The 26,973-nt window shown below is 27.1% G+C and overlaps 1 protein-coding gene across 1 annotated transcript; it reads left to right on the plus strand.

Annotated features, from left to right (window-relative positions):
- Window positions 1–20,362: 20,362 nt before the first annotated feature.
- EMB1968 (ATPase family associated with various cellular activities (AAA)) lies at window positions 20,363–26,917 on the plus strand. Its single transcript, XM_039041100.2, has 12 exons — window positions 20,363–20,553; window positions 20,642–20,720; window positions 20,816–20,895; window positions 21,621–21,743; window positions 21,827–21,896; window positions 21,982–22,055; window positions 22,779–22,899; window positions 22,990–23,052; window positions 23,934–23,993; window positions 24,475–24,600; window positions 24,682–24,765; window positions 26,659–26,917. Exons 1-12 carry the CDS (start codon window positions 20,510–20,512, stop codon window positions 26,743–26,745), a joined length of 1,011 nt encoding a protein of 336 aa, XP_038897028.1. The 5' UTR covers window positions 20,363–20,509; the 3' UTR covers window positions 26,746–26,917.
- Window positions 26,918–26,973: the final 56 nt, after the last annotated feature.

Raw genomic sequence — 26,973 nt, forward strand, 5'->3', positions numbered from 1 at the left:
AATAGAATAATCTTCAAAATCAAAATAGAATTTAAACCTATCTATTTCCACTCTATTGACAAAAATTCTTCCACTATTTATATATATAGCTCCTCTTCGTGGATGAATAAAATAAATTAGTAAGAAACAATGAAAATCTCATAATCTAACTTTTTTTTTAATGATAATAATAAATTAAATTAATAATATTTTTTATCCTATTTTTAAAAGAGTGCTTTATATATATATATATATATATATATATATATATATATATAACTTGTCACATTTTTTTATATTCAAAAGTGGATTTTTTCTCTTAATAAAAATGTGTTTTTCTTCTTGTTGCATCAAGGTTTTGAGACAATTATAAAAGTACTCGATGGACCTTCTGTCTCTCAAGTAGTTTTTTCATAAATAAAAATTTAAAATAATTTAATTACTCATATTGATAACCATTCCATTCTTTGTATTTAAAAAAATCTGATTGTTTTCACATTTTCTATATAATGATTTTCATTTTTTGTTTAATATTGGAATTTTAGCCAAAATTCAAAAAATAAAAATTATTGTTTTAGTTTCTAGAAACTTGTTTTAATTTTAATATTTATGAGAATTCAAACCTATATTTAAGAAATGTGAAAACCATGCATACTAACAAAAAAAAAAAAAAAAACTAGTTAATCAACAAACATATATTAAAAAAAATCATTATCAAATGATACCTTGAAATATCATTTTGTTTATTAAAATTTTTATAAAAAATGTTTTTTTATCATCTAAAAACATTATAGAAACTATACTAACCACACTTTAAAATTTATTAATTTAATAGAATACCTTTTTTTTTTTTAGAAAAATGATTGATAAAGGGAAAGAAATAGAATATTGGCGTGGATGTAGTCAAAACATTAAACCGATGGAGATGCACTTGAGAGTTGAAATTGCAAAGAGAAAGCATGCGTTTGGGCACTAAAATAAATAAATAAATAAAATCAAATATAAACTATAATACATGGGAGTTGCTATGTAAAGTGGAGAGCAATTTATCGCATATATAATATTTATATAGATAACAAATTGGAGGGAAAATTGGGAAAAAAACGTGACCTTATCTAGGTTTTTTTTTTTTAATAAATATTTAGTTATACTAATTTAGATGTTTTATCTAGTCTTTATTATCTAAAAAAAAAATCTATTTTAGTTCATGAGTTTTCAGCAGTAATATCGTTTGGTTTCTAATGTTTCCAATGTACTTTTAATTAATTAAAACTAAGAATTGGAGAAGAAAAAGGAATGAGGATGGATATTCTAAAAGTATAAGGATCAAAATTTGAAAATACAATTATTAAAATGAACATTTTGAAAATACAAAATCTAGAGTTAAAAATACATGGATCAAAATAAAATTTTGAAAACATAAGGACAAAAATGGACTAAAATCGAAAATACAATACATGAGCGTGAAAAAAAAAACTACATAATGACATTTCAAATATATTTTTAATAGTTAAATTAAGCATAACTCAACTGATATACATATATACGAGTAATTTGAATCTTCTATCTCATATTATACTAAAAGAATAAATATATTTTTAAGAATGAAAAGTGTAGAGATTAAATGTAGTTATTATTAATAAGTCATAGACTAAAGAGATATTTGTCAAAAAAAAGAAAAAATAAAATTGAGGCAATGTGGCCTCATCTAGTCGTTGAACACATCTAATGTGTATGGTGTATAAATCTTTGAAATTCTCTCACTCTAAACATAAAGGACAGATAAACTAGCACAATTGGGTGAGTGGTTTTTTGACGGATGGATGGTGACCATTTACTCTTCTATTTTTCACATATAATTTAAAAGGTCGTTTCCCTTTTTTCTCAGTTGAGTCTGATTTAGAATCCGTTTGGATTGATGTGAGAACAAAAGTATTTTTTTAAAAAAATATTTATTTTTATTTAAATATATTTGAAAAGTTATTTTGCGTGTTTAATAAATATTTCAATTTCTTTTCAAATGATTTATTTTTTAAATTAAACACTTGAAAATATATTTCAAATGCTGTCTTAGACTCGTAATTATTTGGTTTCTAATTTTTAGTTTTTAAATATTCTTTTTACTTAATTATACACTTTTTACCAATGTTGTGAAATTGGGGGTAAAAAACGTGTTTTTACTTTTAGAATTTAGTTAAAAACTCGACTATTTTTATTCAAGAAAGATGAAAATCATTGTAGAAATTGAGAAGAAATATGCTTAATTTTCAAAAACAAAAAACCAAAATCGGATGTGGTAATTAGTTTATAAAATAAAATTTTTTTTTAAAAAAAAAAAAAAACATATTTTCTCTCAATTTTTTACAATAGTTTATAGGTAACAAAGAAAAAAAAAAGTGAATGAGGTGTTTATAGGCTTAAGTTATAAGAATCAAAAATAAAAAATCAAATGATTGCTAAATTAGGCCAAAATGGTTACCAGATGGGCCTTTAGATTTTGTTTAATTTTGACCCAAAAATTTCAAATATTTAATAAGTTTATGTGTTTTCAATAAATCTTAAAACTAATCAATACAGTTACATTATCATTATTTAAAATAATAATAATAGTGATTAGAAGTGTAAAATAAAACATGAAATTAGCTATGAATGATTAAATGCACGTTTGAGAGTAGTTTTGAATCTAACAAAAGTGATTTTCACCGTTTCAAAATTTCGCATAGACATATTCTATATCTATTTTTAAAAGTATATTTTGATTTATTTAAAAACTTTCAAGAAAATATTATTTTAAAAAATCGTGAACTAGTAAGACGTATAATTAAGTGAAAGATGAAATATGATTGAAAATGAGTTAGGACTTAGGACAGTCCTTTGAGACACCCACAATTACAACATTAAAAGACATTATTCATTAGGGGTGAGAATCTTATGATGGTTGGATTAGGTTAGATTGCCTTTCAAACCCTCTCATCATAGGGACCCCCCACCCCTCCCACAATAAAAGCAAATTCATGGAATATATGGTGTGTTTTTATTTTTCATTTTCAATAAAATAAAAAATAAATAATCTTGTGAACTTTTATAAAAATAAAAATTCAATATTTAACTTAAACAACTTATTTGATGTATATTATAACTTGTAACAAAATTTAATCTTTAAATTTTAACGAATATGTGTGGATTGTTTTTGTCTTAACAACTTGAATCTAAATTCGAAACAAGTGTTTTCGAGTGTTTATTTGAGAATTCCTCCTAAATTTTCATGATATATAAAAGTTATTTAAATATTCTCTCGCTTTCACTTTCATATGGTCATAGTCACTCATCGCTAAAACCAACAACAGATATGTGTTTAATTGTGTAGAAGCATTATTTGTATGTAGAGCAAATCAAACAAAATTGTGTTTAAAACGCTTTTGAAAAAATGTATTCAAACATTTAAGACCCCGTTTGGTAACCATTTTATCTTTAGTTTTTGTTTTTAAAAATTAAGCTTATAAACACTACTTTCCTCACCAAATTTCTTCATTTATTATATATTTTTTTTTACTAATAATTTAAAAAACAAGTCAAAATTGAAAACTAAAAAAATGAGCTTTTAAAAAGTTGTTTGTGTTTTTTGAATTTAACCAAGAATTCAATCATTATACCTAACAAAGATACAAATCATTGTAAGAAATAGGAGAAAATAGACTTAATTGTCAAAAATAAAAAATAAAAAACGACGTGGTTATCAAACGGGTCATTTTTAATTATAAACAACTTTTATTTTTAAAAAGAAAATGCATTTTTGAAAAACATTTTTTTCATCCAAACCGTCAAACTTTAATAATCCATTTTCATTATGTAATGACTCATATTTGGTTCCAAATTAGTCCATCTACCCATATAAGCAATTATATTAAATCAAAAAACAATTTTCATAAAGAAACTAAATCATTATAGATTTCAATTTATATAGAAACTTAAGTTGTTTAAGAAATCAAAATTTATGGATTAATTTATTACAAAACCAAGGGTAAAATTACTAAATAGTAGTTAGAATCTAAAGCTTAGAGAATAAATGTTTGTTAATTCTACAAATGTTCAAGAAAAATATGCCTTTTAATTTTCGTTAGTTGAGTTTCAAATTTTCAATTATATCTCAAATTATATATCTTTACTATATTAAAAGACGTGGGAGAATTTTTACTTCTCCGGTTTATCCTCTATTTTTAAGCAAATGATTAAAATACCGTTAGATTTGACGGTTAATCCTCAATTCTATTATTAGCTTTCACTTTTATGCTTTCCTGCATTCGAGTGGTTGTTACCTGATGATTCGATATATTTATAATTCCCTCAACTTCACTATTCACAATCACAATTGGGACATATTTAATTTTCAGATCAATTCTCATAGTGTAAAAGAATGTTCATCAAACTTTCAAGTGATTATCCAAACTCATGCATTCGAGACTTCAAATTGTCAAATTGTTTCATGCCTATGAATTCTCTTAGTAATCAACTCTCAATTTAATTAGAATAAATCTCCATTTTAAAAGCGATATTTGCTACTTTCTTTTTTAAAAATATTTTCATTAATGTTTAATAAATTATTTAATAGAAACTAACACGTTCAATCAATTGATTAACATATTGTTTTCCATATATTGAATTTGTGCAAAGAGAGACCATAGATTTAAAAGACAATTAATTAGTATTTGAGAAGATAATTGAACAAAGGGATATATATATATATATATATATATAGTTGAGAAAACTAGGGAGATAATTGTCCATTTTCTACCATTTCTTAGAATTTCGTTTCTAGAACTGTTATGTACATAAATGAATTTTTTTTTCCTCCTTAAACTTACAAAAAAAATATATATAACCTTATAGTTTTATTAACTTTTAGGTATGTTGTGTTAATGAGGTTTATAGCTTATATTAAAAATTGTTATTGTCCTCTCAAGTCATAAAATAAAAAACACTTTGAAAGAAATTTTATGATAAATTTTAAAGTAGCAAGGTAACGTTCCTTTTAATAAGATAAGAAAGAATGTTCATCATTTAAAATAATAAAATATAGTTTTTGCAGATTAAAAAAATGGTTTGATGTTTTACTTCACGGAAGATATAGGTTATAGAAATTAAAATGAAATTATATAATATTTATTTGTCACATGTTAAAATCTACTCTTTTTATAATCTTTAATTAAAACTATAAGATTCACGTGCACCATACGTTTTTCTTAACTAGTTTTTTTTTTTTAAAAAAAAAAAAAAAACAAGTTATTTCGACCATCGAAAGTATGAAGTTTCTTTTAATACTTAAGTGAATAAATTAAGATAAATTTGAGAATAAGATTAACGAAAGAAATAAATAAATCTACATGCTTAGTTTTAATTATATATAAATAAATACAAACATTTTCGTTTATAAATTGGACAAAAAGATTACAAGAAAGTGGATTGTACGGCCTTCAATATTTATTTATTCCCCACTTTGATGTCTCATGATTCCTCACATCCCATTCCATAATATAAAGTCGATACTCTTGTCCCTACGATCCAGAATAATCGTTTTCTAGGGAAAATAAAATAAAATTAAATTAAAATGATTTAAAAAATAATTTCGTCACTAAAATTTTCAAGAAATTGATGTTTTTAATTTGTGATGGTTTAATCTAAGAAAATAATTTGTAATAATTTAAACTTTTATATAATAATAATAGGTCGAAGAATCGAATTACCAATTTTAAGAGAGAATTAGTTATTAAATTATACAATTAAACTAAACTCACTCTAACAAAAGGTAATATATTTGAAAATCCCATTAAATTTCGACAATATATCTTGTATTTATCTAACATGTTTTTATTAAATAATTTATGATTAGGGACAAAGATATGTATTGAAAAAAATCATTTAATCGTAGTTACTTTTTGACTATAGGAAAAAGGCTCGAGGAAAGGAAACGATACTTTTTTTATATAGATATTTTTTATAATCATCAATTTGATTTATTAAATCCAATTAGCACTTAAATTATGAGTAAGTTAGGCCTTTTCATTATGACCAAGTTGCCCAATGTGGAAGGAATCAAATAGCTTTTTCCTTTTCTATGCCCACGTAAATCATGATTTTTATTGTACTTTGAAGAAATAATGTTTATTTAAAGAACACTTCAAGTTTTCAACAAAAGTATAGTAATTTTAGTTTACCTTCTTCTTATTATTATTATTATTCTATATTATGAATTTCTGTTGGATTATTATTTGTTTTTTTATTTTTAAATTTATGTTTTTTTAAATTTATTTTTTAAATAATTTGCACATTTATTAAAGAAAGTATTTGAACTTATAATCGTTTTTTTAATAAGTACTTAAAAGGTTATTCTGTTTAGTATTTAAAATTTGACTTAATTTTTTTAAAATATTGATAGAAAGTGGATAACGTAATAATGTAAAAATTTAGAGATGAAGATAGAATTTTCTGCTGGTTAGGAAGTTGCAAATCAATTGTGTTTTTATGATTTAAATTGTTTCAAAATAATAACTTATTATTATTGTTATTATACATTGATGTTATGTCTAAAATCTTATTTGACAACCAAATTTTTAGATCTTGTTTGGTAATTATTCTGTACTTTATTTTTGAAGACTAAATCTATTTTCTCTTATTTTTTTATAATGATTGCATATTTCCTAAGTATTATGGTTGAATTCTTAGTCAAATTTTAAAAACAAAAAAATAAATTTTTAAAAGCTATTTTTTAGTTTTCAAAATATGGCTTGGCATTTTTAGACCAATATTAAAAAGTGTATTGAATGGAGAAATTTGGAGGTGAAAGAAGTGTCTTTATGCTTAATTTTCAAAAACAAAAAACAAAAAATCAAATGGTTTCCAAATAGAGCCTTAGTTTTTAATTTTTAAAAATTATGATTGTTTTTTTCGATTTTCTTAATATCATGATTTTCATTTTTGTCAAATAAACATTTGAATTTCTTAGTCAAGTTCTAAAAAGAAAACAAGTTTTTAAAAACTACTTAATTTACTATTCAAAATCTGGATTGATTTTTTAAAACATTGGTAAAAAGTAGACAACTTAACGATATACAAATTTAAAGATGAAAATAGAGTAATTTTGAAAAAATTATATGAATTTGACAAATTAACCGTGGTTTTATGATTTAGAGTGTGTTTGAAACCTTTACCAGAAATTTAAATATTTGTTAACTACTCAAAATAGTTTCCATTTTGAACGAAAGTATTTAAATAAAAATGAATTTTTATAAAATACTTTTTCAAATCAATCCAAATCCATCATTAAATTATTTAAGATTTATCTAAAATCAAACTTAATAAAAATGGAAAAATAATAACCTTATCGAGTCTCGATGTAGATGCATTATTTAAAAGATAAGACAAAATGAGAAATAAAAAGTTAATTTTGACCCATTTAATTTATGTGTTTTATATAGTTTGAATATACTTGGATATGTATGAAATAAAAAACAAATTCTTGTGCACATAATTGAAGGATTATTTTTACTATATGTAAAGTTATACCAACTTAATAAAACACTCATTTATCTCTATAGAGTCAATAGCTTGATTATTGTTTTATATGTATAATAAAGACTACATGGTAAGAGTCCTTAACAAATATTATGAAACTCGAAAAAGGTGGAAGTTGAGATTTCAACGGGTTATAAAAAATTCTAAAATTTAATATTAAAAATTAGGACAAATATCAATTTACATCCCTAAATTTTAGAGGTTGTATCAATTTAAACCGTAAACTAATAGTTGTATCAGTTTAAACCTCGAACTTTGGGGTTGTATCCATTTAAACCCAGAACTTTCATAAGTATGTCAATTTAAACCATGAATTTTCATAAATATATCAATTTAAACTTTAAACTTTCACTGGTATATTTAAATAAAACATAATTGAGGATTTAAATTGATATGTTTATGAAAGTTCACGGTTTAGATTGATAAAGTTATGAAAACTCAGGTTTAAATTGATAAAATCATTAGTTTGAGGTTTAAATTGGTACATTTATGAAAGTTCATGGTTTAAATTGTATGATTTAAATTGATATGACTTCCAAAATTTAGAGATATAAATTGATATTTATCCTAAAATTTAAGATAATTTTTATAAATAGAAGTATCTAAAAAAATATTTACATTTTATAGAAAAAAAATGTATACTTTTGAAACTTTTTTATTTTATTAACAAAAGGGAAAAAGGGTAAAGAAAGAAGTTGAAAATTGGAGTAATGAATGTCAAGAAGTGAGAGAAAAAAGGGAAAAAGATGTGGACTTTGAATTGGAGACCTTAAACTAGGGTTTTATTTAGGGCACAAAATCAAGTTTTGTCTCTTTTCAATGGGCAATTCAATTCTTTTTCATCTTGGACCTCTTAATATAATATGTTTTTTTCAATCCCATAAAGTTCAATGGTGTACACTTTATGGCCAAAACACCTCTTTTTTTTTTCTTTTTTTCTTTTTTTTTTTTTCAAATATCACTTTATACTCTAAATTTCGAGGTTGTATCCATTAAAACCTTAAACTCGTCATAAATTTTTATAATTAAATAATTTAGACCCTTTATTATAATTCTATCTTAAACTATCAATTTATCAATTTTACACGTGTGTAAGGTTTATTTACCTGCAATAATTAACGGTAGTATGATAATTTTCGGATTAAAATCAAGTCCTACTCTTCCTACTTTGAAATAATTGTTAGAGAATAATACTTTTATTTAAGTGTTTTGAGCCGGTTTTCATATAAATAGTTTCAAATCATTGAGATGATCTAAATTGATTCGATTATGTACATGTTACTAATAATAATTTAATACAATTATTAATTTGAAGTTTTTAAATATGTTTATGTAAATATATTTTGTTTGATATTGTTTGCACAATTTATTTATGTAGTTCTTTATTTTTTTATAGTCCATGTAATATTTTAATTTGAAAGCCAGTCTAAATATATATTTTAACTCGATAAAGTCAACCAAATTGTAGTTTGAATATTCTCTTCCCTTTTATGTTCAACTAAAATTCAATAACGTTAATAAATTGAGAATTACAAAATACACTCAATCACACGTAGATAATAAATTACTAAAAAAAATTAAAATTATTCCAACAAACAAGTTTTCTGGCTCGAAATAGTATATATATTTGGTTAAATTACAAATTTTATTTCAATACCTTGCAAAATAAAATTAAATAAATAAATAAAAATTACATGTTCTATTTTAGTTCTATCTCAATTTTAAAATTTTTGTTTTGAAAAGTTGTTGGGCTTTAAAATTTGCATAAAAAAATATTTACAGTTTATAAATTCATCAATTTTTTTTAAAGTTTACGTACTTATACGTAACATTTTTTTTTTATATTTAAAAATTTGGAAATAAATGCAAATTTGAAATATTAGACAGTAGACAGGTTTTTTTTTTTTTTTTTGGTCAAATTTGGTTATGATTAAAAAAAATCTTTTAAATATTGAACATTTTAAAAAAAAAATGGTAAAAAGCTAATGAGTCGATTTTTAAAATTAAAGTAATCAGAAAAAATATAAATGACATCAAATGAGACGTCACATTTTACACACGTATATTCTAGAATATAAAAATTACTGTTGACATTTGGAAACAATTATTGATTTTATTGCTATTATTGTTGTTGTGCTTTTTGCGCAATAAGTAGCTAAAAAGAAAAAAATAAATTGCTGTAAATATGTACTTAATTTGTAAATTATAATAAAGCTTTAATTAGTAATGAATAAAGAAATAGTATCGCCATGAACTCGAAGAAAGTAGGTCAAGCCAGGAGATTTAAGTAATATTATAATGCTAATGCAATTCAATTATTGAGTTGAAAATATCACATGGGAAGAGAATCCCATAGTTTTTTTTTTCTTTTTTTTCTTTTGGAATCCCATAGTTATATAATAATAATTTTGCTTCAATTTATTGAAAATTATTTTATTATTGAAAATATATGGTCAAATTCATTGAAATATATAAACTTGCTGAATAGCAAATCAAATTATTTCAACAATAAATAAACAAATAAGTAAAAAGTTTGGCTTATTTGCCGACATCTACCTTATTTTGATGAATGCTATTTTATCTATTAAAATATTATTTTAGTCCACTTAGACTTCATTTTAATTTTGCTAATATATTTCTAAATATCTCAATTCACTATCAATATTTTTAATATATCTTAAATTTAGTCCATATTGTCAGTTTATTACTTTTTTAAGTATGTATTGGTATTTACCATTCATATTAAGATTTTTTTAAAGATATTATTATCATTATTGTTTATCAGATTTAGATAAAAATATTAACTTCGAACACTAAATTTAGGATCTATGGAAAATAGACAGATTAAAATTGAATAAAATCTAGAATGCACATGAGATGATATATTAACTTGTCTGATTATCCAAGTATTACATTTATTTGATTTCGTTTAACTTTTTTAAATAGTTGTTTTCACAAATATAATTTTTATATATTTAAAAAAAATATCTTACTTTCTTTGAGAAAATTTTCAAATGTGTATTTGAACCACTGTAATCTCTCTATATATAAAAGAATAAAATAAACCAATTAAAGAAATTAAAAAAATAACATTTTTGTGAAATTGAATTTAATTATATTTTGATGCACGAGTTTTCAATCTCAACATTCCGTTGGATTGTATGTCATAAAAGTCACAGTTTGTAAAGTTAAACATTTTCTATTATAAAAAATATATTATTCAACATTTATTCAATAGAGTTGTTATTGAATTTGTAAATTGCACTTATAAAAACTAAATCCAATAAACTAAGATCCATGACTATTATATGAATACTTGATCTTTATGTGGAGACATAAAGATAGATCAAGTTCGAGTAAATAGCCAAAATAGTCTAGAGTACACGAATAAGGTTGGATGTCTTGTTCTGGTAACACTGTCGGATGCAGTCACTCTGTAGTTATTACAATTTGTTGTAAGGTGCTACAAACAAAATGATCCTGATTTGTTCATAAGATGCTATAAACGAAGCGATCATGATTTGTTCATGTATTGACATGAGAAGTGGGAGCTTCCTATGCAATGAGTTTACATAAGATTAGATCAAGAAATAAGTCATAGATGGCTCAATAGTGCCAACTCAATAAACCTCTCATTTCAGGGATAAGATCGGGTATATAGTTGGAATTCACGCTTACCCGATTTAGGAATAGAAGAAAGGTTGTTGTCTTCAATACTGAATCCAGATCTTGAACAATGGGTTCCACCCTCTCATTGGGCCGAGAGATATGGTTTAGTGATTGGATACAAACCAATTGTTCATTAAAGGATAGTGGAACTTAAGGATCAAGATATAATTTTGGGGTAAAACAACATTTGACCCAGCCGTTATTATGAACAACCTATGAAATGCCAACTTAATGATTGTGGTTAAATCAAGTAGACATATATATATATCTATAATGAGGAGAGTGCAACTATCGTGGTGTGACTCGATAGTTAACGAATATTGATTAATTTAGTCTAAAGAGTTTTAGCCAATCAATTTCAAATTATTGGAGCTCGTGATTTGTAGGTCCATACAGTCCCTCTAGTAGCTTGTAAAACATGAACACCTTGAATTAGTAAATTGAATGAATTTGAAATGATTTCAATTTGAAGTGTTCAGATTAAATTTACAGTTTTCAATTTGCAATGTTCAAATTGTAATTAGGGTTTATATAATTATATTCGATATAATTAATGTTTAATTAATCGAAATTAAACGAAATTTGAGAGTTTATAATATTTAAATATTGATTTAAATATTAATTACACGAGTAGGATTCATATTTAAAAATAAGTGTTTGATTAATTTAATATTTGATATTAAATTATTTTTAATTAATTAATTAAAATAAATTATTTTATTTTATTATTAAATTTCAGAAATCGAATTTTGGGTTTTAATTTAATTAATTAATTTCGTATTCATTAACATAAAAAAATAAAAATAAAATGGAAATTAAATGTTGAAAGTGGATTTTTTTTTTTCACTTTTTTGGAAATTTCAATGTTTTCAATACAAACCAAACACCTACCCCACTAAACATTTCCAATTGAAGTGTCGATTGAATTTTATTATAGTGATGCATGCATTAGAGGTATAAAAGAACTACTGGAACTTGGAGAAGTTTTTCTGCAGAAAATTCATCAACATCCCAGACCCTCTAAAAATCCTTTTACCATTCACCGTGAGTTCCACTCAAATTCAAGACTGAGAATAGCAGAAAAAATCTCTTGATAGTTCGTTGAAGATTTGGAGCTAAGAAATCGTGAGAAACAACTTGAAATTAGAAAAATTCTTCAAAAATATAACTTATTGAAACCCTGTTTTGTAAAAATTATTGTTTACATACTTTTAGAACTTAATTTAAGTGTAATTAGAGTGAAAACTTAATTTAAGTGTAATTAGAGTGTTTATTGGTTATGATTGCTTCCATTGCATGCTTCTATATCCTATCACATTCAAACCTATGAGATTTGGAAAAAAAAATTGATTGGATATTAAGGGAACGTTTGGGACAAGAACTATCTTAAGTCTATAATAACCACCTCATGGAGTAAATACTATTTCAAAACTCCCAATTAATTACGGTCAATACTATTTCAAAACTCCAATTTACTGCATTATTTACTATGTACTATATTTTTTATTATTTTACATTCATCTTTTTTTTTGTTATAGTATTTATTGTTTTTTCTTAAATTAAAATAGTTCAAACATCATTCACATATTAATATAAATTATTATAATTTGAATATAATAATCTAAGACTATAATAATTAATTCATACCTTGCAAACGAGAAGTATGCTTAACCTTTTTACGGATGTGATGAAATTTATTGTTATTCTTTTTAATATTATTTTAGAAAGTGGGCGGTCCCCAAGATTCTGGTTGGATTGGACGGTTAATGGAAAGTCAAAGTGATAACTTTTTCAAGACTTCTCGGTGGCCGCTTGTTCAATTATTAAAATGACACATTTTCAGTCTCTAAATTTTGATTTTAGTTTTCATTTTATTTATATTTCAAAATATTACGTATTTAGATTTGGTAGGATAATTAGTTTGTTTTTAAAATTTAAGTTTATTTCATCAATATATTTTTTAAATATAATCGTTGAATTCTTAACTAAATTTTTTTTAAAAAAACAAATTTTTGAAATGTGGAAGTAATGTCTATAGACTTAATTTTAAAAACAATAACAAAAAACAAAATAATTACCAAACGGGATCTTAGTTTTAAGTTTTAAGTTTTATTTCAATTAATTCCTCAAGTTTAAAATGTTACAATTTTATTTTTGAGATTTAGTTTTTGATTTAATTTGATCATTGGATTTCAATATTTTATATTTCTAACTATAATTTTCATTAAATAATAATTTTCCGTCATTGATGTCAATTCTATTAAGTAACTAAAAATAATTATGAATTAAAATTTTAAATTTAATTTTAAAAGTAATGAAAAATAGTGAAGCTTAATTAATTATAATTATTTTAACGTTTTTTAATTTACTAACATAAACTGATTCTAAATATGAAAAGTAAGTATTTAATGACAAATTGTGCTCAAAAGAGTAAAATTTGAAACATAGAGACCAAAACTCTAATGTTAAGGTAAAATTGTAGCATTTTGAAATATAGGGACTGAATTGAAACAAATCTCAACACTTAAAAACTAAATGTGAAACATTTTGAAACTTAAGAAGTAAATAGAAACTAAACTCAAAATTTATGGACCAAAAAAGTCCTCGAAATCAAGGGACCGAAAAAGTCCCAAACTTCTTTTTTCTAATTTTTCCTTTCTTTAGTTCCTCCGAATTTTTTAGTGTAATTTTTATTTGGGTTAAGTTTCAAAATATTACATTTTTATTTATAAGTTATTAGTTCGATTTTGATTTAATCTGTGTGTTTTAAAATTTTATAATTCTACAATCGATTAGACATTTGTTTTCATTTAGTCTCTAGATTTATATATTTGACACTTTTACTCTTGAGTTTTCTTTGATGTTCGCTTGGGTCTTTTTATTTCAAAATAAAATTTTATAGTGGAAACTAATAAATTATACTTATTCCAATTTTAATAGTGAAACTATTCTTTTAAATTAATTTACTAGACGTCGATATTAAAGATTGAAAAGTTAGTATTTAGTGAAATATCAAAGTTAAAAATATAAATCTCGAAATTTATGGACAAAATTGAAACAAAACACACTATTCAAAAGTAAAATTATGACATTTGAAAATATATGAACCAAATTGAAATTAAACTCAAAACTTGAAGATTAAATGTGTTCCGTAAAGACCAAAAGAAAATTACACCTAAAATCTCAGCTCCAAAAATTTATTTTTTTATAATTTTATTTTGAACAATATTTTGCGTAACTACGCCATCTTCACGCATCTGGACAAAAAATATTTTTATATTAAGAAAACATATATGCCTTTAATCTATAATTATATAGATTTATTTATTTATTTTATTTGGTTGGGTTCCGTTTTTCCGCGTCGCAGATTTTTCCTCATATTGTCCCAACTTGTAGAAAAACCAAACCCAATCTGACGTCGTTTTACTTCGCCAAAGTCCCAAAGTCCGGAAGTGGGGATCTCTGTCATTGACATTTCCTCAAAATTCTCATTCTTAAAGAATAAATATTTTCAAACATTTTATTGGACACTGAAAATTTTATGGAATTAAAAATTATATATATATAAAAAATCAATTTTAATCTATAAGCTAAACACTCCCATGAAATTCTTTGATGCCTATTTTGTTAACGTTCAGATGATATGTCGTCATATATTTGTTATACTGATGTAGTTTTAATTGTTTCTTTAGATTAAATTAAAAAAAAAAAAAAAAAAAAACCCTACCTAATATCGAAAGAGATTTCTGAACTATACAAATGCTTTCTAGCCTAATTATTGATCATGTTACATTAAACAACCATGTGAAATAAGAATTATTCAACCCACATGCACATATTTAATATTAAACATTATATAATTTTAAATATATTTTTTTATGGTATATATATATATATAATATGGATACTTAATTAAATATTAGTTTAAGTCTAGAATTATGAATTTAAAGTCAATGTTCGATCCAAATATATCAACACGAATGACAAAAAGAATACAAAGTGGTCTAAGATTTGGTTATTTTATTGAAAACAGATAAGATATTGAAAAATGTTATTATTCTATTAAAAAAATTAAAAAAAATACTTGTAGTATTGAAATAGTTTGTATTCTCCCTATATATAGCAACGAACATGTGCAATACACGTGAAAATGTCGAAATTTTAATTCAATATGAGTATATGATATAACAAATCCATAAATTCGGATAGTTGCAACTAGCTTATTGATATCATGTATCTATTGGGTTCAACAGACACATACATTTGAAGAATCATGCCTCGTTTTAAAGAGTCGCATCCAGTAGGAATCAATTATATCTACTAGTCTCAACAAACACATATACTCGAAGAGTTGTGCCAACTAAAGGTTATTATAAAGCAGGATTATTTTAAAAAATAGGGGCAAAAGAGGAAATAAAAGATTCTCCTCCTTTATCCCATTTATATAGATTATGAATTATAGATATAGATGGATATGTAGATTATATATATATCAATTTCTTTGAGTTATGTGTGACCATTGGCCTTTGGGAATGTTAATGGATACATAGAAGAAAAATTGATGGGCAGCCTTAATTCCATTGTGGGTTATTAAGATAAGTATATATTCTAAGATTCTAAGCATACAGTTCCTCTTTATCATTTACCTACTTGTGAAAATTTGACACCAACTTCTCTTCTATTTCAAGAAACCCCAAGTTGGAATTTCAAGATGCTTTTCTTCTTCCCAATCTACTTCTCTTCCTCTTTGTTTATGGAAATGGAAGACTGAGACTTCCTACTAAATTTCTTTGAATTTTCCTACCATTTAGTTTCGATTGGTAGTAAAAAGAGGAAAAAAGAAAAACAACAACGATAAAATTGGTGAATAAGAAAAGACTATCCACCAAATTTTACGTATGTACATAGAGACGAACAATTAAGTTTGATTTGCAAGTTGAAAGATAATTTTCAATTAATATTTTTAGTGCATGTTTTTGACCTACGAACGAAAAGAAAGTAATGAATTGTGTTTTTTTTTTTTTTTTTTTCCGATTATGCTCTTTTGTTATTGTTTTATTAAAGTCATAACTAATATAAGAATGAAGAAAACTTTTTCACCCTTAATTTTGTTATAAAGTGATGTAGTTTTTTTGAAGTTGGACAATTCAAATTAAACACTTTTAAAATGTTCTTTATACAAGTCTTTATCGATTAGACTATTCCCATGAGACAAATTTAGGTAAGAATTAAAACTTTAAAGCTTGACATTTATGCAATGGGGAGAGAATAACCAAAATCATCAACTCAATTGTACTTTTAAAATAAAGGTAGGAAGAATAATTGCACCAACAATTGAAGGACATTGACAATTTGTAGTGAACAGGCAATATACCTAGATACCAACTCTCATTTCTCTTCATCATATGAATGGTTATCTCAATTCTCAACCCCATCTATGCTAACCAATCCAATTATCTTTTGAAGACGTTTTGACATGCATATTTGAAATATTAAGTCTGAGAATATTAAGCTTAAGAGGTTAGGTTGTGAGGTTTAGGTAATCTGGATTTAAGAAACCTGTGTTTGGGTATAGGTTTTTGAGGTATGGGTTTAAGAAGTCTGTGTTTAGAGTACGGATTTAATAGCGTGAGAATAAAGTGGAGATTTATAAATCTTTAGTTTGTGAAGTTTATATATATATATATATATATATATATATATATTTAATCATTGGTTAGATTTTAGATTAGTTTAATTTTGTTATCTTAATTATTTCAATATAGTTAGGTTTAAAATAAATCAGAAATTTTAGAAGAATGTTTTTTTTTTAAAAAAAATTAAAATAGAGATTTTGACTAAAACTATATTTTTATTTAATCTATTGTTTTAATAATTTGGTATTTAAATTTTAGTAGATTTTAAAATGAAATTTCATAGACTTTATCATTTTAACTAATTTGAAAATGATCATTTTTTTACCAAAATACACCAACTTAAAATTGAAATAAACTAATATTTTAATATTATATTCAATTATTGAAAAACTATATATATATTTTTTTCAAATTACATTTGAAGAATAAAAAATCATAAATTTTGAATTTTAGTTTTTATTTGGTCGCTAAGTTGTTTTAAACATTTTAAACCTTTATGTTTGTTATAAGTTAAAAATGTTATTAAATTAAATTAGGGCTTTATACACATATAGCTTAAATAAACATCCCTCTATTGGCATGTTTGGAATGATTTAGAAAAAAAAAATCTTTCAAAAATTCATTTTGTTGAAACACTTTTGATAAAAACTCATTAAAAAGAAAACACATGTATTGCGATTCTTTCTTAAAAATATTTTTATATACAAATTTGTCTAGTTTATTATATACTAAGAGCATTTTCATTAATGTTTTTCAAGGTTGGCTGGTAGCGGTCGTCGGAGGTGGCAGTCGAAGGTTGGCAGCCAGAATTTCGCTAGTATGGGGAAAGGAAGGTTGCCAGAGATTGGTCGATGGTGGTTGGAGTTGGCCAGTGGTAGTCGAAGGTTAGCCGAAGACGGTCATCGAGGTGGCGATTGGAGTTGGTCAGCAGCGATTGTCTGAGGTGACTAAAGGCGTTCACTAGAGGTGGCGATCAGAGTTGGTCGATGAAGGTCACCAAAGGGTGGCGGCCGGAGTTGGCCAATAATAGTCGCCGAAGGTGGTGTCCGGAAATTGGCCGACGTACTTCATAGATTAAATTAGAAAAAAAAAAGAGGGGTAACTAGGAGTGTTCAAAAAAATCTAGTGACCCGAAAAAATCGATCAACCCAACCCAATTCGTGCGGTTTGGGTTGGGTTATCAACTCATTTGAATTGGGTTGGGTTCAAATAAATAAAAATTTTATGAGTTGGGTTGGGTTGGTTCACAGGTTCATCTAATATAATCCAAACCAATATGAACTAACCCGAATTTATTATTAACTTTAAAATATATATTTTTTTGTTACTCATAACACAATTATTTATACATATATTGATTTTAATTTTATTTAATTTAAATATTTTTTTAATAATTTATTATTCAACAACTCTTACAAGTAGTTTTTTTTGCACTTTAGAAAGAAAATTTTCACTATATGAATTAAAATTAAGTTGTTAATCTTAATTCAATATATGAAAATAATTAAATAAAATTTTTACATATTTACGTTTTGCTTCGTTTTAAATAACATTTTAAATAAATGACCTAATTAACCTGAACCAACCTAACCCAAATATTTCATGATTGGGTTGAGTTCATTTTTTAATACAAATTATATGAGTTGAAGAAATTTATAACCCGAACAATTGGGTTGGATCTAAAAAAATTTTCAACTCAATTCAACCCAACCTAACCCATGAATACCCTTAGGGGTAATCCATAGATTTGAATAGGGTTTACTATTCAAACTCATGGAAAAAAAATGGACTTCCTAAATCCATACCCCAAACAAGGGTTGAACTTAGGATGCTTAACCCATCAAATCCCAACCCTGAAACAAACAACATCCCAATTGTCAAATGCATACAAACCACACACTTTCAAGTGGATTAATCTGAGAGAGACTTTTGTATAGATAATCCATTTTCAGACGCATTAATGTAAAATTATCTGATCTTAAAAATCAATGAAAATTAACATTTTCCTTGCGTTATAAAACGCTCTAGTGCTTGGAATGTTTCTCGAGTTAGGACACCTTACTCATCATGAAATAGGCAGTTTCCTAACGCAATATTTATTTACATCGCATTTTTTTTAAAAAAATCCCCTGTTTGCCAATTGGGGTTGTGGGTGCCTACCCACCGCAAAATTACACTAAAATTTTATTTATTTATTTTTATTTTTTATTTTTAGAATAGGTTACACTAAAGTTTTTAAAACAACACTTTAATCACCAAAGTTCCAAAAATAGTTATAAATGACCTTTCGACCTTTAGTTGAATGTCGAAAATATTTGGCAGTTACGTTGGTGATTATGTATTGGTGTGAGTTAACATTTTTTGTAATTTAATAATATTTTTGTTTGTGTGGTGGCCTCTTTCCCTTACAAATGTAAGCTTTCAATCCCAAAAATATCTACAAATTTAATATTACTTTTTTTCTTCTTACATATTTCTTTCAGAAAAAAATGTTTCAATCCATTAAATACCCTATTCTTGAAAAAATTTAAAGAAACTTATTAAATTACAAATTTGCTCTTTGTAGTTTGAAATTAGAATTAACTACATATTGAATTCTAACCTTTAAACCATATAGAGTAAATTTTAACGGTCTTCGAAGTATGGAAATCGAGCCGATTAAATTTTAACCGTCTCTAAAGTATAGAAAAAATGTTCTTGATGGCTATGGGCTCAAGAGGACTCAAGTAGGTTTATCTAATTGGGAACTTTTTCCTTGAGTTGTGTCTTTTCCTTACATTTGGTTTGTTATTTGTTTTTGTTCTTCTCTCAATTCCTTTGGTCGTGTTTGCATTTTGATTGACTTTGACCTCGGGCTGTTAGGTCCTCTTCGTTTTATTACAATTCTATACATTTGCAAAAAAAGAAAAAAGAAAAAAAATATAGGAACCAAATAAGGTTCGAAATATCGATGTCGATGGAAATATCGATGAAAATTTCAAGAAACTCTGTAGATATTGAAGGTATTTGTTATAATTAGTTGATGAAACTATGATTGTGACCTAATTATACTATATTTGACCATTTATAATCATCATTTCTATAAAGTAAGACAATATTAGAAGTATAGTATAAATATATGTGTAAATGTGTCGATGGAAGAGCAAAAAATTAAAAAATAAATGGAAAAATAATTACAAAATAATATCCATTAAATCTAATTGCTAAAAAAAATTCAAAATTTTCTAGAAAATTTTAAAATTTCGAGAAGGAGGGAAATTGAAATTTCTCTCTATCGAAATTTCGAGGTGTTTGAAATATTAAAATTTCGAGATTTCGATCGGAATTTTAAACTATGGAACCAAATTTGTAATTATTAATTAATTAAAAAAGAAAAAGAAACAATGAGCAAAAGAACGATATTTTAGGGAAAACCCCAAAGAATGTAAATGAGGCATTAGGCCCAATAATAAAATGGGCCAAAGCCCAAGCCACACAGCATAATCAGAGAAGTTAGAGCCGATTTAATCGTGTTTAATTAACAAAGACGGACTTTTAACTCCGTGAAGAAATTAGAGAGAGAATAAAAATCGAAGCTAATCCTTCTCTCCGACTGAACGCGGGAAAAAAGTATAAACCCTATTTGCGGTGCCGAGGAAGGTGGATCAGTAGTAGAAATGGCGCCATTGTTGCAGAGCTCTCAACCATGGGTGGAGAAATAGTACGTTTCCTTTTCCTTGCTTTCGTTTCGCTTGTTTCTCAGAAGGTGTTGCGTTTGTTCAACTGTCATTTATTTTTCCGGTTGACAGTCGACCGAAGCAAGTGAAAGATGTAGCGCATCAGGATGAAGTGGTTCGGGTGCTCACCAACACCCTCGAGACTGCTAGTGTACTTTCATTGATATCTCTTTTTTATTATAGCGGTGATCGTAGTTTCTCTTCTCAACTCGATGTTGATTTTCTATTCGATTGTTGGTTGAACAGTGTCCCCACATGCTCTTCTATGGACCGCCTGGTACCGGAAAAACCACAACCGCTCTTGCGATTTCCCATCAACTATTTGGGTTCGTACCTGCTCCTATCTGCTTTATATAGTTCTGTTTGTGCTTCTTCTGTTTTTGTTGCATTTTAGGAAGATGCGAATTTATGTTTGGGAGTTCTAAATCCCTTCTAAGAAATATCTTGGATTCTCTCCATTGAGGAGGTTTATTGTTTTTGAAAAGGTTTTGAGTTTATGAAGGTCCTCACACTCTTAATAAGATAAGATAGATGACTTACTCCTCTCATTGTGACTTTGAGATGGAATCCCATGCTATGAAGCACAGACTCAGATATGGATATGATAGGATGTAACGATAGATCAATTTCTAAAAAACTAGAATACGGACCCGATAGGTCAAGTATGTCTCCTTCACGTATCTAGAAGGGGATACTCGTATCAGTGGGGTATCGATATCTAATAGTAGAGAGGTAACTGTGTGTGTGGGGCATGTCGGTAACATGAGGTCTATGAAGTAGTAGTTCTTAATAAACCCCATGTTATCTGATAGTAGAGAGGTTAGATACATCATGAAACTATAAATCCATGGCCTCATTATCATTATGGTTAAATGCTATTATCAAGATTTTGGGAGGTTTTTGCTCAAGACATTCATGATTTGCGTATTTCATAATGAAAACCTTCAATCTACTTGGATTAGTTTGTATTAAACATGAAATGGACTATTTGAATGTCTTTTTAGTTTTTATTTGATGCACAAAATATTTGATAGAAGAAATATATTTGTAGTCCCGAACTTTACAAGTCCAGAGTTTTGGAGTTGAATGCAAGTGATGACCGTGGGATCAATGTTGTTCGGACTAAGATTAAAGATTTTGCTGGTGTTGCAGTAAGCAGTGGCCAACGCCAAGGGTAATTTTCTTAATCATAGCTATAACATTTTCATAACATTCCTGTTATGAACTCACATTTTTTAAAGAAGAAAATAAATTTAGGGGTTATCCTTGTCCACCATTCAAGATAATCATTTTGGATGAGGCTGATTCAATGACTGAAGATGCTCAGGTGTGATCACAATCTCGATATAATCTTTTTTCTTAGTTACTATGAGTTTATCTTTTTTCTTTTCCTAATATTAAACATTACATAGAATGCGCTGAGGCGTACCATGGAAACACACTCCAAAGTGACACGATTCTTTTTTATATGCAACTATATCAGCAGGTGAAGCATAGCTTCCTTTTATCATGTTTAATTTCTCTATATATTATTATTGTAGAAAACTTTTTCTTTTTTTGTTTGATGTTTGCAGTCTCTAATTTACTGTTGCTGCATTTGTTTTTGAATTTGTGCTTTTGATACTTATGACAGTCTTTAACCTTTCGTACATCAAATTAATAATGATAGCTCATATGATGTTTGTATTTTTAAGACACTTATGGAAAAGAAGATTGGGAGAGTTGGTGCTAATTTTCTTGTAGTAAAATCATCGAGAGAAGAGAGGGTATGAGGATGAAATCTTCAAAAACAATAGTGTATCACCACTATAGTCTATAGATTAGCATTTAACTAGACTACAATTTAATTGGCTTATAAGTTAAATTCATGAAGACTTCAGGAGTCTAATCTTTGAAAGCAATTGTGAATGAGCAGGAGCACGATAATAATGAAGCAGTTGCTACTTAATTTTTTTGAAACTTTGACATTCTCGATTTTGTATATTCATATTCTTTATGAAGGCATGCAATTATTTTAGATATTTTGCAAAATTTGTTCAATTTACGAAGATGTTGTATCTATGTCTTGTGCATTCTATATGGTTCACATTTGAATATTGATTTCTTTAGTGTTCTTGATTTCTACAATGGTCTATTTTTACTTGGTCTTGACGTGGTGCTACCATGGGGATGCTATACCTCTATCTTAGTGTTTTTCTTATCTCTGCAGGATTATAGAGCCCCTTGCATCAAGATGTGCAAAGTTTAGGTTTAAGCCACTCTCTGAAGAGGTTATGAGTAAACGTATATTGCACATTAGTAATGAAGAAGGTCTTAGTCTAGACGGAGAGGTTTGCTCCTTGTTGCTAAGTATTAGAAATTATGGTTTGAAATAAGCTATTTAGCATGACCAGTATGATGTAAACTTATAATCTATATAGGCTCTTTCAACCTTAAGTTCAATCTCTCAAGGTGACCTACGTCGAGCTATCACATATTTACAGGTATGATTATATATGCAACATTGCTATTCCCCATTATGTTAAACGTGATTATATTAGGAGCTATCACATTATTGCTATTATTATTTTTTCGGTTGACAACTTTTCGTTTGTTGTTCCCCATTATGTTAAACGTGATTATATTAGGAGCTTGGATGATTAAGGGGAAGAAAACCAACCACATTTTCTACTAGGATTAGTCAAAGTTCACTTTTAGTTGGGGCTAGGTTATCAGTTCTGATTTATCATTGCATGCCCTGACTAATTGACCTTCCCATTTGTGTACTTGGCTTACAGTGCGAGTGTATGTGAAGTAGAAAGAGTACACATGTTTGTAGCAACTATTGATGTATCCTTGCAGTTCCGTGGTCCATGTCTGTGTACTGAAAAAATATGCGTTAGGATATGGATTCCATAGTTGCTGCAATTAGGCAAGAAGTCTAGAACTACAAAAACAATTTCACCTTTAGTTCTTACACTAGTTGGAACTGCAAACAATTTTCAACTTTAAATTGTATAACCAACAAATGAATTATACATGATGTCTAAACTCTGAGATCCCTCTTAATGGAAATAAATGATGGTCTTGAGAGCCTCTGTTATGTTAATACATAGAATCAGATTATGGGAGAATTAGATTAGGAATAAATTGAATTGCTCATTGCTTATTGTCTGACAAGCTCAGTTGCTGTAGTTATTTATCTGCATCTTTAGAAATTAGATTTTTAGAACTCAAGGCTGTTTCTTTAGAAATGAAATTCGCTTAATAATTCGTTGCTGATGCTCTTGTATATTTTGTAGGTATGTGTGGTTAACTCAATTTGTGGTTGAAAATAGAACAGTTTCAAACTTTTCTAACTGCTTTATTTTTCTTTTTCCTCCAGTCAGCAGCACGTTTATTTGGATCATCAATCTCTTCCAAGGATTTGGTTAGTGTGTCTGGGGTGAGTAATGCGAATTTTGATGTCATTATCATTTCTAGGATAATAAAAAATGTTAAAAATGTTTATGCTCACTAGTGGTTCACTTTGCTCCCATTCTGCGCCTCAACAACACTTGCCTTCCCTTTTATCCATGTTCCTTCAAGTTCTTCTAGAACAAACCTACTTGGAGAATGACTTTAACTACGCAAAATGCTTTGTTGATTTTTTTAAATTTTTAAAATTTTTTTTTTGGACGGTTGAATTTTAACTAGATGATGTTTCATATTTTTGGTATTGTAGGAGTTTTGAGTGTCCTGTTTTCCGCCGTTAATTGTCACAAATAGAATATTAGGATTTTTTTGGGTAATTTAATAGTGGATGGATTCTCTTTTCTTGTTCTCAATAGTATGATCAATAATCTGCTTGTGTGATATAATGCATAGAATTTTCTTGTGTAATTAAATGGATGTTGATTGTACTATCTAATCCTTTTCATTTGTAGATTATCCCTCGGGAGGTTGTTGATGCACTTTTTAGTGCTTGTAAAAGTGGTAACTTTGATATTGCAAACAAGGAAGTCAACAATGTACTTGCAGAAGGATATCCAGTGGCTCAAATGCTTTCACAGGTTTTATTATTGCTCAATCTATATAATGTTGTATTTTTAATGGATGAATGGAGATACATAAAACTTCGATACTTCCTACAGATATTTGAGGTTGTTGTTGAAGACAATGATTTGCAAGATGAACAGAAGGCCAGGATATGCAAGAAGTTGGCCGAAGCAGACAAGGTTTGTTGTATCTATTTCCATGTTCAATTGCTAAAAAAAGAAAAAGAAAAACTATTTCCCTGTTCACTTGCGTTTTTGCTTTCTAAAGTTCATGTGAATTATGCATTAGGTTGGATATAGTATTTGTTATATCAGTAATTTGGAGAGTTGCACTTTGAATCAATAGATTATCTCAATCTATTATATATTGGACAATGATTAGGTGCAGTCTCCATGCAACTCCTTTCCCTTACATAGTAAAAAAAAAAGGGCAAAATGTACTTTTTGTCTTTCAAGTTTGGAGTTGATGTCTATTTGGTCCCTAAGATTTCAAAAGATACATTTTGGTCCCTCGGGTTTGAAAAATGATTCTAAATTGTCTCTGACTTAACATTAAACTAACATTAAACTAACAGAATTCTGACTGGACTGTTAAGTGCTGACATGGATACTAATTGTATTTGATGACATGTTAATTTTTTTTTTTACTTGAAAAATCATTTTATAAAATGAATTAAAAGAGTATTGAATCATTCAGCCCTAAAACTGCCTGATTTCTTCTACCATCAACAAATTGTTTCTCAACATTGCCGTCCATTCAATTGTCACAACGGGTTGTCCCTTCTCTTTGTAGTCTCCCAGCCTTCGCAATCAGCCATTATTCAAGTCTACCATAACCCACCAACATTATAGCTAAAACTTGGATGAAACACTAAAACCATAACTTTGGTGTGTGCCGGAATTCCTGCAACTTGTTCTCAAATCTCAATAATTCTTTTTGTAGAACTCCAACACTCAATTTTGAATTGAAGTTACTGCATCAATTTACAAAAAATATTTGGATTAAATCTAAAATTCCTATGGCCCTGTTCAACCCATCCAACCACGAATTATGTAAGCAATACAAGGGGAAAAGATGGGAAAAGTAACATTTCCTTTTCATAGCAGTTTTTTCAAGTTCCCAAAAGCAAAACTAAACTTGTCTACTGAATTATTTGAATCCCTAACGAAAAGGCTTTCCTAGAACTTATGCACTCCAAAGAAGGCCAGACAAAAAGTGGCATTTTCCCATGTAATGTACCGTTGCAATAAGGCCAAAAAAACTTGCAAGAAACACACAAAAAGGACAGATTTTTAGGGTTGCAACAATCGGTGGACATTGATAGTTAGAAATATTTGTTGATGGTAGAAAGAAATCGGAGATTTTTAGGGCTAATGATTCCATACTTCTTTTAATTAATTTTTTAAAATGATTTTCCAAGTAAAAAAATAATAATTAACATGTCAATTAGTGTCCATGTCAACATTAATGGTACAGTCAGAATTCCTTTAGTTTATGTTAAGAGGACCATTTAAAATCATTTTTCAAACCTGGTGGATTAAAATGTATCTTTTGAAACCTCAGGGATCGAATAGACATCAACTCCAAACTTGGGGGACCAAAAGTGCATTTTGCCTTATAAAAAGTTAAAAATAATATATATATATATTTTTAAAAATGTTGCCAGTTGCCACATGGTAACTGTCTAGACGGCAAAAGATGAGTGCAGTCGAGATTGGGTTTTTTTTTCTTCTTATATATTTAGAACGTGTAACAATAATTACTTCCCTGCAAATATTGCGCATTCTATAAGGAATGCTTTCCAATGATATCAACTAATTGACACCAAAATTTGGCCACAGACTTGCCATTTTAATTCTTTTTCCATGAAAAATATAAACGGGTTCTGAAAATGGGAGTGGCTTATATATTACCCTGTTTATGTTCTTGTATTAGGCCGCCTCGTCGTACTACATTGAAAATTGAATGTTTAGATTAAGTATTGGACTTGAATTTGTTTCTCTTATTTAGATTAAATGTTTGACTTGAATTTGTTTCTCTTAATGTAACATTGTCATGATATCAATTTGCAGTGTCTTGTTGATGGTGCGGATGAATATTTGCAACTGCTCGACGTGGTTAGTCAAACAATGCAAGCTTTAAGTAGTATGCAACTGTAAATCTTTGATTAAAACTCAGGCATGGGCAGTTTCAGGATCGGATAGATCTACAATCTACACATACCATGTTGTATAGATACTATGTAATTTCCGACTTGTAGAAATTGTTTTAGAACTGTATTGTAGCTGCTGTGTACTTAGCTAATTGATATGCTAAATCTTGTTTATTTAATCTCTCATCTTCTTATGGTTTGTTCAACATTTCCTTCTATTTCATTCAAATTCCGA

The sequence above is a fragment of the Benincasa hispida genome, chromosome 9 (assembly GCF_027475165.1).
Source record: "Benincasa hispida cultivar pf3 chromosome 9, pf3_genome.v1.1, whole genome shotgun sequence".
In the NCBI taxonomy this organism is placed as follows: domain Eukaryota; kingdom Viridiplantae; phylum Streptophyta; class Magnoliopsida; order Cucurbitales; family Cucurbitaceae; genus Benincasa; species Benincasa hispida.

What these genes read in the sequence shown, in the direction of transcription:
- EMB1968 (XM_039041100.2), top strand. Translation starts at nt 20,510, where the DNA reads ATGGCGCCATTGTTGCAGAGCTCTCAACCATGGGTGGAGAAATA. An exon ending in CAATGACTGAAGATGCTCAG is followed by an intron (nt 21,897 to 21,981) that starts GTGTGATCACAA and finishes AACATTACATAG; the next exon opens with AATGCGCTGAGGCGTACCAT. An exon ending in AGTTGGCCGAAGCAGACAAG is followed by an intron (nt 24,766 to 26,658) that starts GTTTGTTGTATC and finishes ATCAATTTGCAG; the next exon opens with TGTCTTGTTGATGGTGCGGA.